At 42.2% G+C, this 24,982-nt stretch overlaps 1 protein-coding gene across 1 annotated transcript; it reads right to left on the bottom strand.

Moving 5' to 3' along the window:
• Positions 1-1,979: 1,979 nt before the first annotated feature.
• HSPA14 (heat shock protein family A (Hsp70) member 14) lies at positions 1,980-24,952 on the bottom strand. Its single transcript, XM_034765288.1, has 14 exons — positions 24,839-24,952; positions 22,983-23,063; positions 22,818-22,900; positions 21,267-21,315; positions 20,115-20,208; positions 19,916-20,006; positions 17,641-17,745; positions 16,574-16,735; positions 15,152-15,307; positions 13,258-13,360; positions 11,028-11,243; positions 10,303-10,476; positions 2,984-3,054; positions 1,980-2,512 (listed from the first exon to the last, which is right to left on the bottom strand). Exons 1-14 carry the CDS (start codon positions 24,893-24,895, stop codon positions 2,434-2,436), a joined length of 1,521 nt encoding a protein of 506 aa, XP_034621179.1. The 5' UTR covers positions 24,896-24,952; the 3' UTR covers positions 1,980-2,433.
• Positions 24,953-24,982: the final 30 nt, after the last annotated feature.

Below are 24,982 nucleotides of genomic sequence, written 5' to 3'. Positions count from 1 at the left end.
TGCTTCTGGCTCCTAAGGACCAAGCCATTCTGGCACCATCTGGCCAGTCATCCAGATAATTTCCCATGAGCACCTTTGCAGGTCCTATATCCCAGGATGTGTGCACCCCATTACAGGTACATCCTCACTATAGGCACCTTAACTGAGGGTCCAACCTCCCCCTCACAATTATTCATTGGGCACAAACTGATCTGGGTCCACCACTTTGAGCCTTGCCAGTATCACCTCAGCATCTGTGTCCCGGTACCCCAGACCCTTTTCCCAGCCACCTCTTATGGGGATGATAAAGTGATTACGTCTGCTCTGTGTACACCCTGTGAATTGGATTCACTGGGGCATGAGAATTAAGACCAGAGGCCTGACCTTCACACTCCCCAAATGGAATAGCCTGGCTTGTAAGCCACCAAACCCAGCACCACCACCCTCATGCCACAAGTACACTGTCAGCCTTGGTTCCAAGAGGATCCGAGTGACAGACGCAGCAGCATAGCATCCTCAAGACCCGCTTCCCCTTCCAGCAGGGTGTCCTCACAGCCAGGTTTCCCACTAACAGATTTGAAGTGGTGGGAGTTGAAGCTGAGAGCAAAGGAGCTAGCAGACAGAGAAGGAACAACCTGACCATGGGAATCAGCAAAAGCACCAAGGGAAGCAGAGAAAGCAAGAACTGAATATGGAGTAGCAGCGGGGCAACAGGACCTATAGAGGGGTAAGAGAGAGGGACCCTGCAATGCTAATTCCCGCAGGGAGCCTAGATACCAAATTGTTGCCCCAGTTTAAGAAAGGGGTGGACATAGATGCCTACCTCACGGGCTTTAAAAAGACTTGCAATTTATATCTGGTTGACCCTGTGGACTAGCTCCGCTGTCTCACCCCCTCAATCCCAAAGCTTTAGAGGCATACAGCCAGATAGATAAGTTGATACTGGGGACTCTGAACAGTTCAAAAAAGGCTCTACTGCTTACGTTTGAATTGACACCTGAGGTTTATAGGAAAAAGTTTTGAGGTATGCAAAATATCCAGAGGTTCAGTCAAGGAGGCAGTAGTGTAGCATGATCTACCCTGGAGGAAGAGTAAAATCCCTTGGGGATCTGGCACACTGAAGGGGTTCCTCCTAGAGACTCTTCCACAGCTGTGGACATAGCACCGATCCTGTGTATCCGTGACACTGTTATCCCTGTTTTACAGATAGGAACGCATCAGTGAGTTTCAGTGACTTACCAATGAACAGATGGGAAATCTGTGACAAAGCAGGGAATTGAGTGTGGGTCTCAAGTCTTATACTAGCACCTTAAGCACTAGGTCATCCTTCCTCTACAATCCTTATATTTGTGGCCCTTTATTGTCAAGGTGAAGTACTACTCCATCAATCAGGGTTATAACTTTAAACCAGGGGCAGGCAACCTATGGCATACGTGCCGAAGGTGGCACGCGAGCTGATTTTCAGTGGCACTCACACTGCCAGATCCTGGCCACCAGTCTGGGGGGCTCTGCATTTTAATTTAAATTTTAAATGAAGCTTCTTAAATATTTTAAAAACCTTATTTACTTTACATACAACAATAGTTTAGTTCTATATTATAGACTTATAGAAAGAGACCTAAAAACGTTAAAATGTATTACTGGCATGCGAAACCTTAAATCGGAGTGAATAAATGAAGACTCGGCACACCACTTCTGAAAGGTTGCCGACCCCTGCTTTAAACATTTAACATTTCTCCTACTTGAATTGAATTGGTACTGATCTGAAATCAATGTGAACTGGTATCATTGAAAATTGCTGGTGCTCAGCCTCTCTAAACTTGGATCCTGTAAAAATTGCACTTGTCTGGTTAACTCAATTACTATACCTACTGTACTCTTTAAGCAGCAAAACACATCAAAGTTTCTATCCACCATAAACCAAGCAGTACTCTGAATTTACTGTATTAGGTTTGAGAAATCTGTCTGCATCTATGCCATTAAATACAGTGGACATCAACTTGTATATAAAACCATATATTTTATTGCTATTCCATAAGTAAACAAATACACACAAATGTCTTCCCTCATACAGGTTTTTCACGTAGTGATCACAAAGCCATTTGACATTAGCTTGAACAGTGAAACCTTCACTCAGGACTCCCAACTCCAAAAGGGATCACACCTTGCCAGTCTTTAGAAGCAGTTTCATTACTCACATTTTGGTACAAACTTTAAAGACCCATCTACAAACAGGTGACTGATTTTTGCTTGTTCACTGGTTGGCTGTTTATGACTGATGTATCAACAGTTCCAAAAGGGTCTATGTCTCAAAATAAATAACAGCATTTCAGCACCAAATCTTTTATCTAATTTATTCCAGTCTGCAATGGCTCATTAAATATATTTAAAACAAACACACACACAACCATTAGGGAAACAAGCCAACAAAAAAAAGTCTCCTTTCAAATGAAATTATGATGCCACTTCAACAGTGATGACTTCACATTTTCCTGTGTCTTGATCTGTGCAGGTAACATGTAAGGATCCATCCCTAAGCAAGAGAGAAATAAATATTTACATATTATACACCAGAAGTCTTGAAAATGTATCTCAACATAACATGTATGAAAATTTTATTTAGGGATTCAAGAATCAACTTTAACATTATCTTTTTCTGCCTTCCCCAAAAGCAAACCAAAGATTCCCCACAAATTCATTCCCTTGTTGCAAGAGCCCCATGAATAATTAACTGCTGCTCTTTCTTAGAGAGAAAATAAATATAATCAATTCTCAGATGAAGTTCAGCAACAGAAAAAAAGTCTTCAAAAACAACAAGGAGTCTGGTGGCACCTTAAAGACTAACAGATTTATTTGGGCATAAGCTTTCGTGAGTAAAAACCTCACTTCTTTGGATGCATAGAGTGAAAGTTACAGAAAAAAAGTCTGTTTCTCTCAAATGTAGTTTTCATAGGCACTCAGTGAGTTAACGCACAGACAAGGAAATATTTTGGATTTCTGGTACCTTTTCATAGTGAGAACAGTTAATATGTCATGAAGACCGCCTTCCTTTTTATCTAAATCCTGGAGTACAATCTGTTAAAAAAAATTAAAAAAAAAAACAAAGGTTAAAGTTGATTATATGCACTGATACAAAGTAAGCTAAGCACATGAACAGACCTAGTGTGCAAATTCCAGAAATACATTAGTCGTTAGGAATTAAATCTCTTGCTCTAACTTTCTAGGCCACTGCCCACTGCCTATTCTGCTGCCATCTCTCGAAAGTCTAGAATTTTAAAACAAGAACCTAAACTCAGCTGACAAATTGGAAAATAGTCTGATAAAATTCAGTAAAGACAAATACAAAATACTACACTCAGGAAGGAATAATCAGTTACCCAAATACAAAATGGGAAATGACTGCCTAGGAAGGAGTACTGCAGAAAAGGATCTCGGGGTTACAGTGGATCACAAACTAAAGATGAATCAACAATGTATACTTTTGCTAAAAAAAGAGAACATCATTCTGTGTTGTATTAGAAGAAGGAGTGTTGTATGCAAGACACGAGAAGTAATTCTTCCACTCTACTCAGCACTGATAAGGCCTCACCTGGAGAACTATGTCCAGTTCTGGGCACCACACTTCAGGAAAGATGTGGACAAAGTCCAGAGGAAAGCAATAAAAATGACTGTTTTTTTGAAAACTTCAAACAAACAAAACAAAGGAAAACCCATGACCTATAAGGAAAGTTTGAAAAAAAATAATGGGTTTGTTTAGTCTGGAGAAGAGAAGACTAAGGGTGGGGAGAGGGGGGCATAAGTCTTCAAGTAGGTAAGAAAATGGGGATAAATTGTTGTTCTGTTCTCTGGGTAAGGAGTAGTAGTAATGGACTTAATTTGCAGCAAGGGAGATTTATCTTACACATTAAGAAAAACTTCCTGACTAAGGACATTTAAGCACTGGAACATATTACCTAGGGAGGTTGTAGAATCTCTGTCACTGGAGGTTTTATGAACAGGTTAGATCAGGGATAGGCAACCTATGGCACGCGTGCCAAAGGCGGCACGCGAGCGGATTTTCAGTGGCACTCACATTGCCCAGGTCTTGGCCACTGGTCTGGGGGGGCCTCTGCATTTTAATTTAAATTTTAAATGAAGCTTCTTAAATGTTTTTAAAACCTTAGTTACTTTACATACAACAATAGTTTAGTTATATATTATAGACTTCTAGAAAGAGACCTTCTAAAAACGTTAAAATGTATTACTGGCACGCGAAACCTTAAATTAGAGTGAATAAATGAAGACTCGGCACACCACTTCTGAAAGGTTGCCGATCCCTGGGTTAGATAAACAAGGGACTGGACTAGATGACCTACTGAGGTCCCTTCCAATCCTACATTTCTGTGATTCTAACTCTCCTAAATGGAGGTGACAGAATCACAAGTACTGCATTTTCCAAAAATAATCAAAATTGTACATGCTGTAATTAAGCTGAATATTATTTATTCTGTTCAGAATTTATTACTGGTAATTTAGGATACAAGGTAGGTTGCAAAACAGTAAGTCCATATGTTTGTGCAAGAGAGATCCATACAGGAAGGGCTCTACCCTTCGTTGAGGTAGCTCCTTGAAATGGGAAAGACTATGCAAGGTCTGATCCCGAAAGGGGCAGTGCACCTTCAACTCCCATTAACTTCAGTATCAGTTGAGCATGCTCACAACCTCTTTTGATCAGGTCCTAAAATACTCACTATGCGAACTTCAGAATACTCCCATTCCCATCCTCAAAACCTCGAGTTATGGCAAACTTTTGTTTTTGTTTACTAAGTGGTATGAAAGTACCTCCAGCTAGGGGTGATCAGCACTGTGCAGACTGCAGACCAACTAAAGTGTGCTTTTAGGAGGAGGCATTTCTTCAGGGATTCTGTTGATTTGCAGCCAAGTGCTCTATCCACTAAGGCCTGGTCTACACTAGGCGTTTATGTCGAAGTTAGCGCCGTTACATCGAATTAACCCTGCACCCGTCCACACCGCGAAGGTATTTAGTTCGACATATAGGTCTCTTTAATTCGACTTCTGTACTCCTCCCCGACGAGGGGAGTAGCGCTAAATTCGACATGGCCATGTCGAATTAGGCTAGGTGTGGATGGAAATCGACGCTAATAGCTCCAGGAGCTATCCCACAGTGCACCACTCTGTTGACGCTCTGGACAGCAGTAAGAGCTCGGATGTTCTGAACTGCCACACAGGAAAAGCCCCGGGAAAATTTGAATTTGAATTCCTTTTCCTGTCTGGCCAGTTTGAATCTCATTTCCTGTCTGGACATCGTGGCGAGCTCAGCAGCACTGGCAACGATGCAGAGCTCTCCAGCACTGATGGCAGTGCAATCTCAGAATAGAAAGAGGGCCCCAGCATGGACTGATCGGGAAGTCTTGGATCTCATCGCTGTGTGGGGCGATGAGTCCGTGCTTTCCGAGCTGCGATCCAAAAGACGGAATGCAAAGATCTATGAGAAGATCTCTAAAGACATGGCAGAGAGAGGATACAGCCGGGATGTAACGCAGTGCCGCGTGAAAATCAAGGAGCTGAGGCAAGGCTACCAGAAGACCAAAGAGGCAAACGGACGCTCCGGATCCCATCCCCAGACATCCCGTTTCTACGAGGCACTGCATTCCATCCTCGGTGCGGCCGCCACCACTACCCCACCACTGACTGTGGACTCTGAGGATGGGATAGTGTCCACGGCCGGATCCTCGGACATGTTAGCGGACGGGGAAGATGAGGAAGGAGATGAGGAGGACGAGGCAGTCGACAGCGCTCACAACGCTGATTTCCCCGACAGCCAGGATCTCTTCATCACCCTTACAGAGATCCCCTACCAACCCTCCCCAGCCGTTACCCCGGACACAGAATCTGGTGAAGGATCATCCAGTAAGTGTTGTAAACATCTAAACATTTATTTGTAACAGAACATGAATATTAACAATTTAAAAAATGGGTTTCTCATGATTAGTTTGATTAACTTTACGGTTCAGTCATGGGCAGTGCAACTATTGAAAAAAAATCTAGCAATGTCCGGTTTTGCATGATTGTCCTGCCCAAGCCGCTCTACTGTTTAGTCCCTGCTACTGCAGCTACAGTAACATGCGGTCTATATGTCCGGGGATGGAGCAGAAATCCTCCTGGGACATCTCAAGGAAGCTCTCCTGCAGGTAATTTGAAATCCGCTGCATTAGGTTCTTGGGGAGAGCGGCCTTATTGGGTCCTCCGTAGTAGGACACGTTGCCGCGCCACGAGACTAGCAAGTACTCCGGAATCATTGCTTGGCACAGCATGGCAGCATACGGCCCTGGTCTTTGGAGGCTTTCCCGGAGCATTCTCTGTCTGTCGCTCTCAGAGATCCTCATGAGGGTGATGTCGCTCATGATGACCTGCTTTGAATGAGGTAGGGGAATGTTAGTGTTGGGACTGCTTTACCGTTCCTTTACAGAACTGTAACCGCTGGTTTGCAGCCACGCGGTGGAGGCGGGAGAGGGGCAGCCGAAAGGGATCGTTCCCGGGGACAGCCGCGAGGGTGTGGGACAGGAGCAGACTTCCTGCTTGCCGGATTGCTGGCAGCAGGGACCGACATTGATTTCAATGTGAAATGAGGCCATTGCTAATATTAAAGTTTTAAGCTGCCACGAATCTACGGCTTACCATGTCTGCGTGCAAGAGAAATTCCGTTGTCCTGACACGGTTCTCAAATGTGCTCTGCAAAACCCCAGACACTGAATGCGAAGGCCGAGAATTCGACCTTGTGCTGAGTGCGCATGTGATAGGTGCTGTGCATGGTCCTGTTCACAGAGAAAGACTATGTTCTTTGTTCACAACTACATTTATCTTTCTGAGGAATTCACTCCCTTTTTCCCATTCCCACAGCCCCATCTGCGACTGTCTCACAACCTAGCCTGTCATCACACTCCCAGAGGCTAGGGAGGATTAGGCATAAGAAGAAGAGGACACGGGAGGACATGTTCTCAGAGCTTATAGCCTGCTCCAGAGCCCAGGCAGCACAGCAGACCCAGTGGCGGGAGAACTTGACCCGAATGCACCAAGCCAACATGGATCGGGAGGAGAGGTGGCGTCAGGAAGACCAGCAGGCGACTCAAACCCTGCTTGGACTACTGAGGGAGCAAACGGACACGCTCCGGCGCCTTGTGGATGTTCTGCAGGAACGGAGGCAGGAAGACAGAGCCCCGCTGCAGTCCATCTCTAACCGCCCTCCCCCGCCACCAAGTCCCATACTCCCCTCACCCAAAGTGCACAGAAGGAGAGGCGGCAGAGTCCCTGCTAACTCTCACTCCACCCCTGCAGAGAGCTCGAGCAGCAGAAGGCTCTCATTCCCCAAAGTTTGACAAGTTCTTTCCTTCCCGCCTGACACAAGCCCCCGTCCAAGTTTCACTTCCCAGTTCCATGTGTAGTTGATAATAAAAAATATGTTTCTGTTAACTACTGTTTCCATCATGTTCTTTTGGAGGAGGGGGGGAAAGGGGGTTGGTAATTGGACAGGACAGTCACCTTTGGCAGGGTACATAGTCGGGGGCAGGCACAGCAGCAGGGCACATACATAGTGCAGTGATGCAGTGACTACTTAGCCTGGTTAGTCTGGGAGGTTGTTTTCATGTTATGTGGTGGGGGGTGGGTTGCTCTGTGACTTTGTGGCAGGGGAGGGCAGTTAGAGATCTTAAGCGGCGGTCCTTAGGCAGGATCACAGAGCCACACAGCAGGGGATCTGTAACCGTCCTCCCCCTGCCACAAAGTCACATAGACCCCCCATACACACAGTCCCTATCAGGAGGGGTGACAGGCTCCGTTGAAACAACCATCCCACCGCAGCGGAGCCTGTCAGTCCTTGAGTTTAGAAGCTGCATTCGCGCGACTACACTACACCCGCTCCGCACCACAGTCTGCGTCCCAGTTTTAAAAAATTCCCGCGAAAACAGTATTAAAGAAAACGGTGTGCTTTAACAAAGTAGAACTATTTTTATTTTGAAACGTGTGTTGGAAGTGGGGTGAAGGGGGTATGTAACTGGATAGGATAGTCAACATGAACTGGGTAAAGAAACGGGGGCAGGTTCGGCTTCTCTGTACACAAACTTTAAAGTCACAGGTTACCCTGCTCACTCAGGAACTTTGCTTTCAAAGCCTCCCGGATGCACAGCGCTTCCCGCTGGTCTCTTCTAATCGCCCGGCTGTCTGGCTGTGAGTAATCAGCAGCCAGGCTATTTTCCTCAACCTCCCACCCCGCCATAAAGGTCTCCCCCTTGCTCTCACAGAGATTGTGGAGCACACAGCAAGCTGCTATAACAATGGGGATATTGGTTTCGCTGAGATCACAGCGAGTCAGCAAGCTTCTCCATCTCCCCTTGAGACGTCCAAAAGCACACTCCACCACCATTCTGCACCTGCTCAGCCGGTAGTTGAAGAGTTCTTTTTCAGTGTCCAGGGCACCTGTATAGGGCTTCATGAGCCAGGGCATTAGCGGGTAGGCTGGGTCCCCGAGGATGACTATAGGCATCTCCACATCCCCAACAGTTATTTTGTGGTCCGGGAAGTAAATACCTTGCTGCAGCCGTCTAAACAGACCAGAGTTCCTGAAAACACGAGCGTCATGAACCTTGCCCGGCCATCCCACGTAGATGTTGGTAAAACGTCCCCTGTGGTCCACCAGTGCTTGCAGCACCATGGAAAAGTAGCCCTTTCTGTTAATGTACTGGCTGGCCTGGTGTTCCGGTGCCAGGATAGGGATGTGAGTTCCATCTATGGCCCCACCGCAGTTTGGGAATCCCATCGCTGCGAAGCCATCTATGATCGCCTCCAAGTTTCCCAGGGTCACTACCTTTGGCAGCAGTACATCAACGATTGCCTTGGCTACTTGCATCACAACAACCCCCACGGTAGATTTGCCCACCCCAAACTGGTTCGCGACTGACCGGTAGCTGTCTGGCGTTGCAAGCTTCCAGAGGGCTATGGCCACTCGCTTCTGGACAGTCAGGGCTGCTCGCATCCGGGTGTCATTGCGCTTCAGGGCAGGGGACAGCAACTCACAAAGTTCAAGGAAAGTTCCCTTCCGCATGCGGAAGTTTCGCAGCCACTGTGATTCATCCCAGACCTGCAGCACTATGCGGTCCCACCACTCAGTGCTTGTTTCCCGTGCCCAGAATCGCCGTTTCACAGCATCAACATGACCCATTGCCACCGTGATGTCCTCGGCGCTGGGTCCCCTGCTTTCTGAGAGGTCTGTGCTACTCTCAGACTTCAGGCCATCACCGCGTTGACGTAGCCTCCTCGCCTGACTTTTCTGCATCTGCCTCAGGGCAACCTGTATGATAAGCTGCGAGGCGTTGAGAGCGGCCACAACTGCAGCGATGGTTGCAGCGGGCTCCATGCTCACAGTGCTGTGGCGTCCGCGCTGTCAATGACTGGAAAAGTGCGCGAAATGATTTCCCGCCGGCGCTTTCAGGGAGGGAGGGAGGGCGGGAGTGATGGACGGATGACGACAGTTACCCAAAAGCACCCTGGCCCCTTTTTTTTTTTTACCCAGAAGGCATTTGCGGCTCCACCCAGAATTCCAATGGGCGGCGAGGACTCCGGGAACTGTGGGATAGCTGCCCTCAGTGCACCGCTTCCAATGTCGACGCTTTCCCCGTTAGTGTGGACTCACAAAGTCGAATTACTGTCCTTAGTGTGGACACACACGTTCGACTTTGCAATATCGATTCCAAAAATTCGATTTAAGTAAAATCGAACTACTCTCGTAGTGTAGACAAGGCCTAAGCTAACACTGAATCCTCGCCACTACTCATCCAGGGAGTATTAGATGTACCTGACTGATTTTTAACTTCTCTAAATCAGAAGTATTGAGTACCATGTAGCGTACTGTGTTTGTTTTTCAAAGCAGTATTTGAAACTAAGATCCTATACAATCTAGGTGGACTTGAATAGATCCCACCATTCCTGGCCAAAAAAGTTCTCTCTCCTAATTTACCATTGTGAAGTAAGTCGCTGGGCTGGTTGCTTGCTGCATTTCAGCAGTGCTCATATATAAACAGCTTACAAAGCACTTGCAGGATTCTTCAGCATGATAAAGGTGCTAGGTAACGGTAGAATTCCTTTAAAAAAAAAATACTTTGCTTGGAAACTCAGTATGATCTGTTTATGGGAATGATTTAAAGGCAATTTCTAGTGAGACTGGTGTAGGGACTACCACTCCTCCCAACAAAAAGTCTGTTCTTGTACATCCACTGAATTTCCAAATAATTCACAGCAACAATTTTATATTAACTTCTTGTATGTACTCACCTGTGCAAATTTGCCTTCCTCTTTTGCAGGACTTTTCCCTAGAGACTCGTACAGTTCAAGACATACAGAGGAATTATTTCCCGGTGCAAGTAGCGTGTGCTGCCTTCGTGCTGGCAAGGGAGTTCCCGATGGAAACAGCACTGTGAATTTGTCAGTCCCCGATTCATCTACACCCTAACAAACAAGAAAAGTTTGCATGACATATCTAATCTCTGAACTTTACAGAGGGGGTTCAAATTTAAAGACATTAGTCTATAGTTTTATTCAGCTCTACTCAATGGTAGGTAAGCTAGTGAAAACTGATTTTTAATTATCAGATGGCTACATACAGTGGTCACTGCTTAAAAGTATAAATGAGCATTAATACTCACAATAAAGGCCAATCCTGCAGCATGGTAGTGTCTGCAGCATTTCCTATTGCAGCTATAAAAAATACTGCACACGGAATGGTAAATTCAGCTATTATAGCGTAGGAAGGATTTGATCCAAAGTCCAATGAAATCAATAGGAGTATATCTATGGATTTTGATAGGCTATGGATCAGGCCCCACATGTTGATTTATTTAGTAGGAAGTTGCAATGTAATTGCTAGTGCTAGAATGGTTATTGGAGACCACCACCACTGTAAATCAATGAATATGACATTTCCAAGTGAGTCACCACCAACAATGATCCATTTTTGCATTAGTGGAGTAAAAAAGTTTCAATATTAAACTGAGACTTACCTTAACTAGAATATCTTTGGCAGAACACTCAATAGATAGTGCCTCCTCCTCTAATGAGAGGTTCTCTTTCCCTACTAAGATCCCTGCTTCTGTGGCTGCCCCAATGGGAATGACCTCATCTGGTGTGATAGAATTCAGCAACTCCACAGCTGGAAAAAGGTCTTTAATCAGCTGTTGTAGCTTTGGGATTCGAGCAGACCCACCACATAGAACTACCTAGAAAATATTATTCCTTAGTGACTTCAGAACTTTTACAGAATGTAAGTGAGCATACAGCTACATTGTGGAAGGTTAAATTGCTCTATAATGTTTAATGCTCTATGGCCCATTGTATAAAAACCACACAGAGATGCTACAATTAAAAACACATTATTTTTGCCTGACCTCTGGACCCTTTGCAAGCTGTCTAAGACAAATGCTAGCATGAAATCATTTCTGGAGAAGGCATCCTTATATCAGTCAGCTAGCTAAAAAACAGCATTCCATAAAGAAAAAAAACGTTGTTAAAGAACCCTTTAAATCCCCCCCCCCCCCATATAACAGTGTCTTAGCTGAGGCCAACGTGACCTGGAAATGAAGCAAAAAATTATGACAGCCAACTATTTACATAAAACAGAGCTCAGGAGTTTATTGCAAGCCAAAAGCAGAACGTTTATCAAAAATGTTCACTTTTAAAAGACACGTTACTTAACATTCCACTTTTATTCACTGAATTTAGTTTCCTTTTTAAAAATTTAATGTTACAATTTTCACTTTGTTTTGTGTTGACTCCTCTACTCACCATTTCCTTTTGTTAGAATTTTCTTTTAAACACACTACGCTCAGTTCAGACTTGTAGGCACCATTTTAAGTGAGCTGGTCACAGCTTTCAAACCCCTGTGGGATACCTTGATGTATTCTTTTGCCTGCAGTTCCCATTCAAGGATCAGTTCTCACTGTGCTAAGAGGATCTGTTAGTTATTGCAGAACTTAATATCTTAGATGCCATCCCTTCTCTATCCTATCACTGAAACTAAACAGATGTCACATGTGCAACATGGACTATGGAAATACCAGTGGCAGGTAGTAGTATCCTTTGTACTGAATAACTGAAAGACTTATTGGCCTCGACTATTTTGCAATATTACTGTAATTTATCTTGGGTTCTGCAAGCAGAGTTACAATATAAATGTGCAAATCTAAAAGAAAATAAAAAAAATTAACTACTACTACATAGTCACTTTGTACTTTACATACCTCTCCATCTTTAAAGCACTTTTAACTCTAGCTAAACAGCTCATACCTTTGTGATTTGGGTAAATACACCTCTACCCCGATATAACATGAATTCGGATATAATGCGGTAAAGCAGCGCTCGCGGGGGGAGAGAGGCGCTGCACACTCCGGCGGATCAAAGCATGTTCGATATAATGTGGTTTCACCTATAACACAGTAAGATTTTTTGGCTCCCGAGAACAGCGTTATATCGGGGTAGAGGTGTATCAACCTAATTTAATGGGCTAGTGAGGCAGAGGTAAAGTGATTTACTCAATCAAAAAGTACATTTCAGAGATTAACTAGAACTCAGGAGTTCCTTTAAAGACATGCGAAAAGGCCCCTCTCACACATTTAGAGCACAATCCAATTCCTGATGAAGACAAATGTAAAATTCTGTTGGAACAGTCCCTTAGCCCTCAGTTACATGATGTACATGGTTTAAGTTTTAAGAATGTTTAAAAACCTAAAATAAACCTATGAAATCACTAGTTATAATAAATCTCCAAATATAAACGATTTTTGATAGACAACATTTTAGATAAGGTTAGTACAGTACCTATCCCAGCGTAGGCATATAAAAGACAACATTAAAAATAATAATCATAACTGATTTTAGTTTCCTTGAATTGATCAAGGATTTGTTATCAATGTGCTACACAGATGAAAAGAGCAGTTAAACCATAAGGCTTTAGTCATCCTTTAATTTTTATAAACCCAGAGTCTTGTGTGCGATATGTTCTTCCCTTAATGTGAACACAACACCCCTCAGCAGTAATAAGAGCTACACACACGCAGAGGGTAAATTGTACCTTTAACTATCATGACATTTAGCAGCCAGAAAATGCTTCACATACAATGATATACTTTGAGCTCCAGAAATTAACAGCTATTGGCTAATTCCTTGTTAATATATTCCTCAGGTGTTCTTCCAAACGAGTTCATAAGCATCCTGAGAATAAAGATGAATTGTTACCTTGTTAATGTCATCTGCTGTAAATCCAACTTGTTGCAAGAGTTTTTTAATTGCTTCTACACATTTATTAAAAAGTGGAGAACAAATCAGTTCAAATCTGGCCCTGTTTAACAAACAGAGAGAAAATGCTAAGTAAACAACAAATACAATCTCCCACCCGTTGGAAGAATTAGCAGTTAAAATGGAAGAGAAAGATATTTTCCACGGCATACTCTGTTTCCATAGCCATGAACTGGTAGGATTAAGTAACAGCAGGAGCAATGTACTGGTGTGAAAGAGTCTCAGAAATATTATGGCTTCACAAATATACCAAGAAACCTGTGGATTCAACTTTGATTTTGTTTTTTTGTGAAGAACAGCCGAAAAAATGCAGCAGTTTAGACATACAAAAAAAAAAACAAAAAAAAAAAACCATGATGATTTCCCACTCAAAGTTTCACCAATACACATTAATCCTGATGAGATAATGTGGTGGAGAAAGTGCCTGCATGCTATAAACTCCATCAGTGGCAGTACACCAGTAGAGAATTACAGAGCCAGTTTTTCCTCCTATATAGACGTACCACAGATGGTCCACAGAAAACAGTTTCCATATGCAAGTTGTGGGGTGCAACAAGGTGGTGAGACAAAGTGGAAAAATTTAATCTAATTTTGATTTTTAATCTGAAGACGCACTGAAACAGTAAAACGCATTGTTTCACCTCTGCAGATAAAAGAAAGAAGAGTTCTTAAGAATGAACTGTCAACTTCTCGCTTTATGTTCACAAGCAAGTAGACTGTGGACCCCAATATGTTTTACTACTTTTAATCAGGGCTTGAGAATACCGCTCATCAAAGGTGACTGGGGAAGTTTTATGTGGTTGAAAGGTATACAATGAAGCACTTTCATTAAAACAAAATATTAGTCCATAATGCTGACATAGAGCAATCCAAACTGTGGTTTCTTAGATCTGCAGATAGACTGCTCCTTTGTCTCTGCGGTGGTGGGTGGGTGTGTAAAAACAAATTAAAAAAACAAAACAAAAAAACCCACACACAACAGGCTGCAGCAGCAAAATGGAACTGCTGCTATTCAGTTAAGAAACTGTCAAGCATCCCATTTTATTCTGTTTCTACTGCCAACTGGGAAAGCAATGAGCAGTAGCAGAATTCACAGGGGAGGATAATCGGTCTCCAAAACCAACCAACCCACCCACCCACCCACAAGCCTCCAGGGAGGAGTAGAGTAGTATAAACAATCCATTCTCACATCAGAAAACTGAGGAGGGGTGAAGGGAGAGAGAGTTTCTGCCCATCTCAGCAAAAAGGATAGAACTTATTCTGTGCATGGTCTTGGAACAGAACATCTGGTACAAATCCCAGCTTCCTACACCTCTCACTAATCAGGGCTCCCTATACACTTTTCTTTGATACCTAGCTCTGGCCAGTAGGTCTCTGGTAAGGTTTTCAAGCCCCGTCTTCAATAAAGTTAGATGCTATGTCATTATGCTAGATTAGGGCTAGTCATCCTTCAAGTAAAAGTCTGGAAAATAGTGCATAAGGAATAAAGGTGAAATTCTGCTCCCAAAGGTATGCCTAAATTCTGGGGGATCTTTTCAAAAGTCAACAGTCAGAACCTGCAGTGCAATGCTAGAAGCCTTCCTTAGTACTCAGAGCCCAATTCTTGCAGCCTTTACTCATCTGACACTAAAGCCAACGGAACTATTCACATAAGCAGAGACTTCTAGATATTTCAGGAATGAGCGATCAAAAACCCCGTTTTCATTTTCAGTACTCCCCCGCTGCCGAAATTCAATTTTCACACACGCACACACCAAAATCAAAATTGAAATATAATCCTAGAAATCAATCCTAATAAAAATATCAAAAGTAATTTCAAAAGGATCACCCTTACCTGGATACATTACAATCAAAATCCAGACCATCATATAATGAGTCTACAAAACAGTTTGAACTTCCCAAGGTTGACAAAGAGTGCTTTGCAACATCAGCGCTGTTCATTAGCTTCATCATAGCTCTGGAATTTCCTCTTATATCATGTTTATAAGATCTGTATTAAAAAGAAGTGTTTACGATGACTGAGAAACTGTTTTAGACATAATACGTTAAGCATTAATGCTTTCAAGAAGTTAGTATTAAAGTGGCTCCTTTTCCCATTCTTCAGTAAATTATTCTTGTAATGCCACACTGAATGACATTCAAAATGTACGAAGCAAAATGTCTGTTTCAAATTCAAGCAAAGTATACATTCTACAGTGCTGTTTGGGGAAAGCCAGGAATTAGTGTTTTAACAAGTAGAGATTTCATCAGTCTCTCCTCAGAACAATCTCCTAACCTAAATGAATGCAATATGGGAAGAAGATGCCTGAAGCTAATCAATTTAAAGTTCAATCATCAGGGTTGATTCAAGAAACAGAACAACATTAAAGAGAAGTTATGATAACCTCATCCAAAAGTTCTCAAAGCATTCTATAAACTTGACTAAGTGATTAGGAACAATATATATAGCAATTGCTTCACCAACTTCTTAATAAAAGCTGCCATTATTTAAAACCAAAACGAAACACTCCAACAGCCCAGAGCTGGAATGAGACAGCTTAAAAAAAAAAGAAAAAAAAAAGCTTACAGCAACACTGCACAACCGTTTGACTCCGAAAATGAAGGTTATCCATCTGAAACTTACAATTCACCCTATCTTAATCCCATGCACTTCAGCAAAAGTATTAGTCAATATTTATACGGTGGTAGCACCTAGAACAGGGGGTCTCAAACTGGGCGTCGGGGCCCCGGGGGGGGGGGGGGGGGGCAAGGTTATTACAGGGGGGGGGGGGGTGTCGTGAGCGGTGAGCCCCCATCCCAAACCCCGCTTTGCCTCCAGCATTTATAACAGTGTTAAATAGATTTAAAAGTGTTTTTAAATTATAAGGGGGTGTCACACTTAAGAGGCTTGCTATGTGAAAGGAGTCACCAGTACAAAAGTTTGAGAACCACTGACCTAGAACCTTCAACCAGGTAGAGGTTCCTACCATGCAAGGCACCTCACAAACAGCAAATGACAGTCCCTGCCCTGAAGAGCTTAATTTACAACCCGGAAGACCATAATTGGTGAGAACATTGGTTTTACATCTTATGTAGAAGATGGCACATCCAGAAGCATGGTGCCCACTGATTCAGTATTGTCTCAGAGTAATGAGCAACATCCCTTCCAACACAGCTTATTTCAACAACGGGTCACTGCAGACAATTTAAAAAAAGATAGTCCTAACATTAATAGCAATGTATGTTTTTCTGTAGCTGTAAAATATTCATCACTTACCTTTGAAATTCAGAAGCTAAATGTTGTGCTAAGGCTTCTGTGAAACAGACACCACCTATACTATCATCTGTGTTTGTGGCAAGAACACGATATATTCCACTATTTACTTCTATAACTGTCACAGAGAGCGATGTTCCTCCAAGCTTAAAAACCAACACATTGCTGCCAGGTAAAAAAAAACAAAAACAAACAAAAAAAAAAACCTGAAAACTAGATCAGTAAAATATATACATTTCCTCATACTCATTTTTTCTAACTAAACATACACACAATATAAATTTAGTTTTTTAAATTGTTTGTCAATAACATTTGATTGGAAGTTCTGAAATACATACATCTATCATATCTATGGCTATTATTTTACAGTATTCCTCCAAGAAACAGAATAGTTGATAACACGCTTACAATAGCAAGCCGCCTATGACTAAACAGAGCATAACTGGGAACTAACATTTACTTACTTTTACGAGCCCAAGTTATACTTACAGCAGGATAGAAAATGGACGCCTAGGCAGATCTCAACTTTTTAATTTTGTACAGCACCTGAACACTCAGGTAATAGAAGTTACGTATATTCACTTAAAACTTGAATAAAACAGTAATATGTTTACTATTGCCATAACTTCCATAACAAATGGACTTACATTTTGGTTTTTATTTTCAAGTTATGTAGTCATGGTCTTTTATCAATCCAATCACAGCTCACTACTAAGACTTAATTTTTGTACATATTTTTCTCCATATCCAGTGTAGCACAGTATGGGTTTTTAATTATGGTTATTTAAAAACAAATCTGGATTGAAAATGAAGGCTATACAACTTTTCAAATTTCCAATGACAAACTTTAATGTTAACTATAATATTGTGTACCCTGGGCATTTCCTAGCAGAGTTATGATTTTTGCATTTATTGTTATGTCAATACAATGATGTCTCCCCATTTTTATAGCCATAATAAAGCCTTAATAATTACACACCACTATTGTTTATCAAACCTCCAGTTTCCAAGCAACCACACTTAAATCTATTTTAAAAAGCACACACAAAAATAAGATAAAAGCATTTTACCTTTTCCCAGTGGGTGAATCTTGTCCAATTCCATATGCCAAGAGAGCTGCAGATGGCTCATGAATTAATCTCAGAACATTAAATCCAGCTGCTCCAGCTGCTTGCCTGTGATAAGACACACCACAGCTAAAGGTCTGCATTTCACTTACCGTAATGGTACATATTACTGAGGCCTCATCAATGCACATAGACCACAGAGCCATGTTACCTGGATATTATATGATATTTTCAAGGTTTTGGCCTAGTGAAGGAACACTATTAAAAGTCCTGTCTATAATGCAAATTGTTACTGGGTCCCCTGCCTTAATTGTATATATGAAGTGTCAAGGAAAAATGTTTTGTAATGCATTAGAGTCTCTGACAAAATATAACAAAGTGAAATTGGCTGTGTTTTATTTGACTTTCAGAACAAAATCTAAATGATCACATTCCAGAAAAAATCCCCCTAAATTGTTCTCAGCACTGATCTAGCAGGAAAGTTTGGTTTTATATCTGATCCAAATCACCTTGATTGCTTAAAAAAAAAATCCACCTCTTGAAAATTCAATGTCTCAAACTGCCTACAATTCATCTCTTCCAGGTAAAAGTCTAGTACCTTTATGCTTGAAACAGAAGACAACTCCCACCTGTTTATGCTCTCTGTATGTGTGTATATATATCTCCTCATTATATGTTCCATTCTATATGCATCCGAAGAAGTGGGCTGTAGTCCACGAAAGCTTATGCTCTAATAAATTTGTTAGTCTCTAAGGTGCCACAAGTACTCCTGTTCTTCTTTTTGCGGATACAGACTAACACGGCTGTTACTCTGAAAGAAGTCATTTTGACTCACTCCAATATGCATCTTGTAATAGCCATTGAACTAATTTTACCTTTCTCAGATTAACTGGCGAGTATGAAATGTTCTGAGTAACACAAAAACCTCAGAAGCGCTTTGCTCAATGACTCTTAAATACCATTCACTGGTTTAAGACTCACAATGCTTACTGTCCAAAGGGATTTTTAATAGACATCTGGCATTTGATTTTTTTTTTAAATCTAAAAGCTGGAGCATTTCGACTTATAATAGTAAAATACTTTGGTTTTTTTAAATGACTTATGCTTGTGTAATATAAAAAGGAGTGACAGCCCTGGAGAGAGAACCCCTACAAAAATAAACAGTGGTACAGCAAGTGGCCCTGTGTTGTCCTGCCAGCATGCCTCAAACCTAGCATGGCGGGATAAGAGTTCAGTCTCCATGCTCATACAGCATCTAACCTCCCTGGTAAAATCGCCCATAAAAAGTGCTATTTAGTGCCAATTGTCATGCTCAGATTTGTGATGTAAAAACCTAAAGGAGGAACAGCACCGAAGTCATTTGCATTTCAAGTGGAACACAACAGTCACCAGGGGATAAAACCTGAGGGGGGCGGGGAAGATATTTTCATCACCAAAATGATTGTCATCGGCATTTTCAGTATTTAAATCATTATTTTCACTACTAGAACTACTGACTAATGATTTTGTCATTTTATTGGAAAACCAATCACTAATGCTTTTCTGGCGTTTCATTATGAAGAGTAAATAATATTGAATAGAAAACTTTAATCTCTGAATAACAGTCCAGTTCGTATTACGCACTGAAATATCACTAGAAAAACAGACCGACTATGACTCACTGGTTGTATTGCATTGTACAGAAAACAGTTGAGCAAGTGCACAAACTAGGCAAGTGCGACCCTTGTTAATAAAATAATAAACTAGACGTTTGTCTCGCATCAGGACGGACTTGGATGCAACCGAGTTGCAGCCTGCGATGACATTAGACGTGCACAGCAACATAATTCTTGACCTATCTGTCGTAGAAACGGCTCTTTAACGGTTAGAATTTCGCGTCTCTTTGCACTTGAAGTTTATTTTGTACACCGTTTTACAAGGTTAAGATTATTCGGTTTTAAGATCATTTTATAACATTTGTTTTCATAACACTTTTTAACAACCAGTTCTAAAACTGCTTCAAAATTAACAACCGGTTTGCGCGAACCGGCTCCAGCTCACCACTGCTTGTGTGTGTGAACCTTATGATACCCCCCGCTCCTCCAACTCCCTTTTGGGTCAGGATCCCTACAAATACAACACCGTGAAATTTCAGATTTAAATAACTGAAATCACGTCATTTACGATTTTTAAAATCCTAGGACCATAACATTGACCAAAATGGACCATGAATTTGGTAGGGCCCTACCCATCAGCAATCCCCCTGCATCTAAGTGAAAAGAGAAGTCATTCTTCTTACCCAAGGGCATTTTTCTGGTTCTCTCCAAACTCAAACGGTACAGTAATAACCACATCATTGACATCGGAACCCAAAGCAGACTGAGCAGTTTCTGTTTACAAACAGAAGCAGAACATTTGATTAAAACATTACTATTTTAAAAAAGTGCCTTAATATAGCCAAGGTATTGATAACTTTTAAAGTTTTACTCCCTATTTACCTTTCATTTTACTGAATATGAGTTTTGCAACTTCTTCTGGGCAAACAAGTTTGTTATCTATTTCATACTGGAGTTTTCCATTCTTCTCAGTGACCTAGGAATAAAGCCAACATATGTGCATGTGACATGGTAAGACTCATTTTGTTTGTAATGAAAATTAATGTTTATGTCTAATTTGGTTTCCATTCCCAGAAAAGAAAATTAGACCAGGGAAACATTTTCATGTTTTTATTTGGCTCAAATGGTCTGAAGGCTCCCCAACAGATTTGACCAAGGAGGGGCTCATAAAGATGTCTTACATTATCCAGGCCTGAATCACGGAGCCAGGCCCATGGCACATAACATTTAAACACAAGGGCAAAAACCCTTAAGGATTTGGACCTCAAACATCATGGAAATGTTGGGGAAGGTTTGCCTAAGATAATTTCTCCCAGGCACACAGGGAGGACTTCGAGACCCTATTATCTAGCTTTTGCCCCAATTTACATGAATTTATCAAGATGGGTGGTCAAGGATTAACACAACCCGGCTGTCACTCCTTTGGGAGGAAGGAGGTGAGGCAAGGACTGGATACAGGACAGTCAATCATTGATCTGTTACTCAGGCTCCCCCATGCCTGTGAGCTCCTGAGATAGAGATCAGGCCTGTATCTTGATTTAATAAAGTTTTTTTTAATCTTTCTTTGCAACAAAGCTTTCCAGTTGCAAGGATAATGTGGTCTTAAAATTCAGTAATGTGGTTGCTTGTGTAATAAACATTTTTAATTTCATGCTTCCTATGCTGAGCGTTTTCTGTATTTATTTATAATGTTGTTAAAAGCTAGTTACTATTCTCTTTGACGGCATTAAAGAATCACCCTCTCTGAAGTTCTCCTTCAAACATATTACCCAAGGGAGAACCCACATATAATGGATGGCTCTAACTTCACAAGAGAGAGACAAATAGAGGGTTTGAAGCAGAATATAGCAAAACCTCTCTCGTTAAAAAAGAAGCTTCTATCACACATGGTGTCCTGTAGAGCTTCAGGTTGTGCCATATGGGTCTGATCACTAAGACACTGTAATGAGGTGTCTACGATACTAAAATAAATGATGGAACCAATGCAGATTTTTTCAGCTCTAGGGAGAAAAAAAGAAACTGGATCATACTTACTGGACATTTGCTTTCTGCAATATATTTCTCAGCTTGTGGGTCACCAGAGCTGTCAAAACAAATTAAGAGTGATAGTTTTGCAGGTGGCATTGGATGTGTGGTTCTGCCTATCTAGTTGTTTATTTTTTCAACTTATGACACTCAGTCTATGTGATCCACTTGTATTTTATTTATTTTAGTCAAAACTCCTGTGGCAATTACTATTAATAAACAGCAGGTCTGGGGCTCCACCCTTGTCATGGAAAAACTCAAGGGAAAGGGACAACTTTTCTAAAGCCTTATCTACACTGGAACTTTGTCGGCAAAACTTTTGTCATTCAGGGGTGTTTAAAAAAATAAATAAACCAACACACAACACCCCTGAACGACAAAAGTTTTATCGATGAAAAGCGCCGGTGTGAACAGTGCTTTGTTGTCAGGAGCGCTTTGCTCGGCTACACTGCACACCTTTTAGCGGCACGGCTATAGTGGCACAGCTGTGTCGCTAAAAGGTGCGGAGCGCAGACAAAGTAATTTTTAAAATTACATTTTAAAAAAAAGAAAAGAAAGTGCACCCTGGAAAAATATTTGTCACTTCTTATTTACTTAATACTATCCTCATGGATAAAAAATACAATCTGAACAATTAACAATATATTCTGCATTCAATGTGATTTTTATTTCAGGACCATATTTCAATATCTTTTTGTTATATCAATTGTAAATAATCATAGCAGTTACAAGCTGATTAACTTATTCTAAAAGATGAGTGAAAGTTTAACTGTTAAAATTCTACACCAGAAGGAAACTAAAATAAAAATCAGACTATACACAGGTATATTCTCTCATTCAACCTGCCATAAAGAATTTTAATTTGTTTTTAATCTGTTACAAATCTTTCTTGTTGACTTATTTGTCACCTCTCTAATTACAAGGTTGAGTATTTTATTAGGCAGGACTAAAACCAAATAAAGTAGAACCTTGATAATTTGCAATGATGATGATTCTTGTGTTCACTGTAGTTCACAAGATGTTCTTTGTTAATTTGTGGATTTACTTGTAGTTTACTTTAAATTCAAAGTAATAATTCAGTAAATGCACTGCAGCATATTTTAACCTTTGTAATGTTTTCTGCATACAAATAAAGAAGTCTTGGTAATAAGAGCCCTCACTACAGTTGACAAGCAGGCCAAACACACCATTATTTTGGGCAAGTTACGAAGTGTGAGGATTACCTATGGGCAAAGTCTTATTCCAGTTTGATTCTGCCAGCAAATGCAGGCAAAGAATATTCAAAGTCTCTAACTTCTTATTCCACAGTTCATTAAAGAAAGGAAACTACCAGAGAGAATTTTGGGGATCTAGTGACCTCTCTTATCAAAGCCAGATTATTAAATTGATTAACCTTTAGATCTTAAATTATATGTATATCATTAGCAGACCAGCTTTAGTGAGAAGACTGGTGTACAGATATGAGTTAAATAAGCATTTGCTATTTACATCCCCAATTTGTAATATACACACACACACACTCCTCAAATGAAATATTTTCTTTCCCATCTATTCACTTACCTTCTCCCAAGAATCTGCTTTACTTTCACTACAGTATTTGCAATATTTCTTACTCTATTTTGTTTTGCTGCCAAACCAACAACCTGCAAAATGGAAAAGAAATTATGAAATGAAAAATGGACATTCCTTTCTGCCGAAAACTGCTAGAGCGAAAAGAAAAATTACCTCTTCGTTTTTTGAGTAAGCAACAACAGCTGGCGTGACTCTATCACCTGCATCATTGGCAACCACATCTGCACGGCCATCCTAAAAACAAAATATACCATCCAAAGGTAGAGAGAAGTCATTCAGTGAAATATTAACATACCTTCCTACCTTAGCAATAAAATATGTAGCATCAACATTTATTACCAAACACAGCCAATGATGCCAATTAAAAACCTGTGCTCTATGAGTGAGTTTAGTATTTCATCATTCCATCCTGCAGAGCGAGATTCTCTATTGGGAACGTAAGAGCAGCCATAGTGGGTCAGACCAAAGGTCCATCTAGCCCAGTATTCTGTCTTTCGACAATGGCCAATGGCAGGTGCCCCAGAGGGAATGAACAGAACAGGTAATCAAGTGATCCATCCCCTGTCGCCCATTCCCAGCTTCTGGCAAACAGAGGCTAAGGGACACTATCCCTGCCCATCCTGGCTAATAGCCATTGATGGACCTATCCTCCATGAACTTCTCAAGTTCTTTTTTGAACCCTGTTATAGTCTTGGTCTTCACAATATCCTCTGGCAAAGAGTTCCACAGACTAACTGTGTGTTGTGTGAAAAAAAACACTTCCTTTTGTTTGTTTTAAACCTGCTGCCTATTAATTTCATTTGGTGACCTCTAGTTCTTGTGTTATGAGGAGTAAATAACACTTGCTTATTTACTTTCTCCACACCAGTCATGATTACATAGACCTCAATCATATCCCCTCCCCCGCCCCAGTCATCTGTTCTAAGCTGAAAAGTTCCAGTCTTATTAATCTCTCCTCATATGGCAGCCAATCCATATGCCTAATCATTTTTGTTACCCCTTTCTGAGCCTTTTCTAATTCCAATGTATCAGGGATCGGCAACCTTTAGCACGCGGCTGGCCAGGGTAAGCACGCTGGCGGGCCGGGCCAGTTTGTTTACCTGCCGCGTCCACAGGTTCAGCCGATCGCGGCTCCCACTGGCTGCTGTTTGCCACTCCAGGCCAATGGGGGCGGCGGGAAGCGGTGGCCAACACAACCCTCGGCCAGCGCCGCTTCCCAGAGCCCCCATTGGCCTGGGACAGCGAACTGCAGCCAGTGGGAACCTCAATCAGCTGGATGTGGCAGGTAAACAAACCGGCTTGGCCCGCCAAGGTGCTTACCCTGGCGGGCCGTGTGCCAAAGGTTGCCAATCCCTGCAACATATCATTTTGCAGATGGGGCAACCACCTCTGCCCACAGTATTCAAGATGTGGGTGTACCATGGATTGATATAGAGGCAATATGATATTTTCTGTCTTATTATCTATCCCTCTCTTAATGAGTCCCAACATTCTGTTCGCTTTTTTTTTTTTTTTTTTTTTTGGGGCGTGCTGCTGCACATTGAGTGGATATTTTCAGAGACCTATCCCCAAGGACTCCAAGCTCTCTCTTCAGTGTTAACAGTTAAATGCCCCCGCTGAACAGCTCTGCTGCTAACAGCAACTCACTGACACCAGAACGACTTTTTCGCACATTGTGAGGCCCGCGTGACGTGCCCCGTGCGGCCCAGCCCAGAGAACTGCACCCAGGGACCCGTGTCACTTGTGTGACGCAAAGAAAAGCATCGTCTTGAGGACACCAAGGGAGGGAGAATCCGTCACGTGCAGGGGTTGGTCGTCCCGGCCCGTAACAGCCCGGGGCCCTGACTGTGCCACACACGCACCGTGGCCACGGGGGTCTGTCAACAGTGGCCCTGGCGGCCCCCACAGCAGCACCAGAGATGGCTCCGCCGTCCCACCCCCAAGCGGCTGGCCCGGGAGAGGGCCCCCAAGCCCCGCTGACCCCTCACCGCACCCCCAGCGCGGCCCACCTTATACACGGCCACACAGGCGCAGGTGCAACCCAAATGGACCCCGATGGCCGCCATGAGCCCCTCGCTCCACGCCGCCGCAGCGTTCCCCTCCCACAATGCACCGCGACGCCGCCCGCGCCAATCCTGCAGGGCCGCTCGCCC

This window comes from Trachemys scripta, chromosome 1 (assembly GCF_013100865.1).
Source record: "Trachemys scripta elegans isolate TJP31775 chromosome 1, CAS_Tse_1.0, whole genome shotgun sequence".
NCBI classification, from domain to species: Eukaryota; Metazoa; Chordata; order Testudines; family Emydidae; genus Trachemys; species Trachemys scripta.
This window is presented reverse-complemented; position numbering and strand designations above follow the sequence as displayed.

Bases quoted from the DNA above. Each gene is read 5' to 3' on its own strand.
- HSPA14 (XM_034765288.1), bottom strand. From the start codon at position 24,895: ATGGCGGCCATCGGGGTCCATTTGGGTTGCACCTGCGCCTGTGTGGCC. The intron at 20,007-20,114 runs GTAAATAGGGAG...GTTTGTAAACAG, and splicing joins CATATTCAGTAAAATGAAAG to AAACTGCTCAGTCTGCTTTG. The intron at 2,513-2,983 runs GTACCAGAAATC...TCTCTTGCTTAG, and splicing joins ACTGTTCTCACTATGAAAAG to GGATGGATCCTTACATGTTA.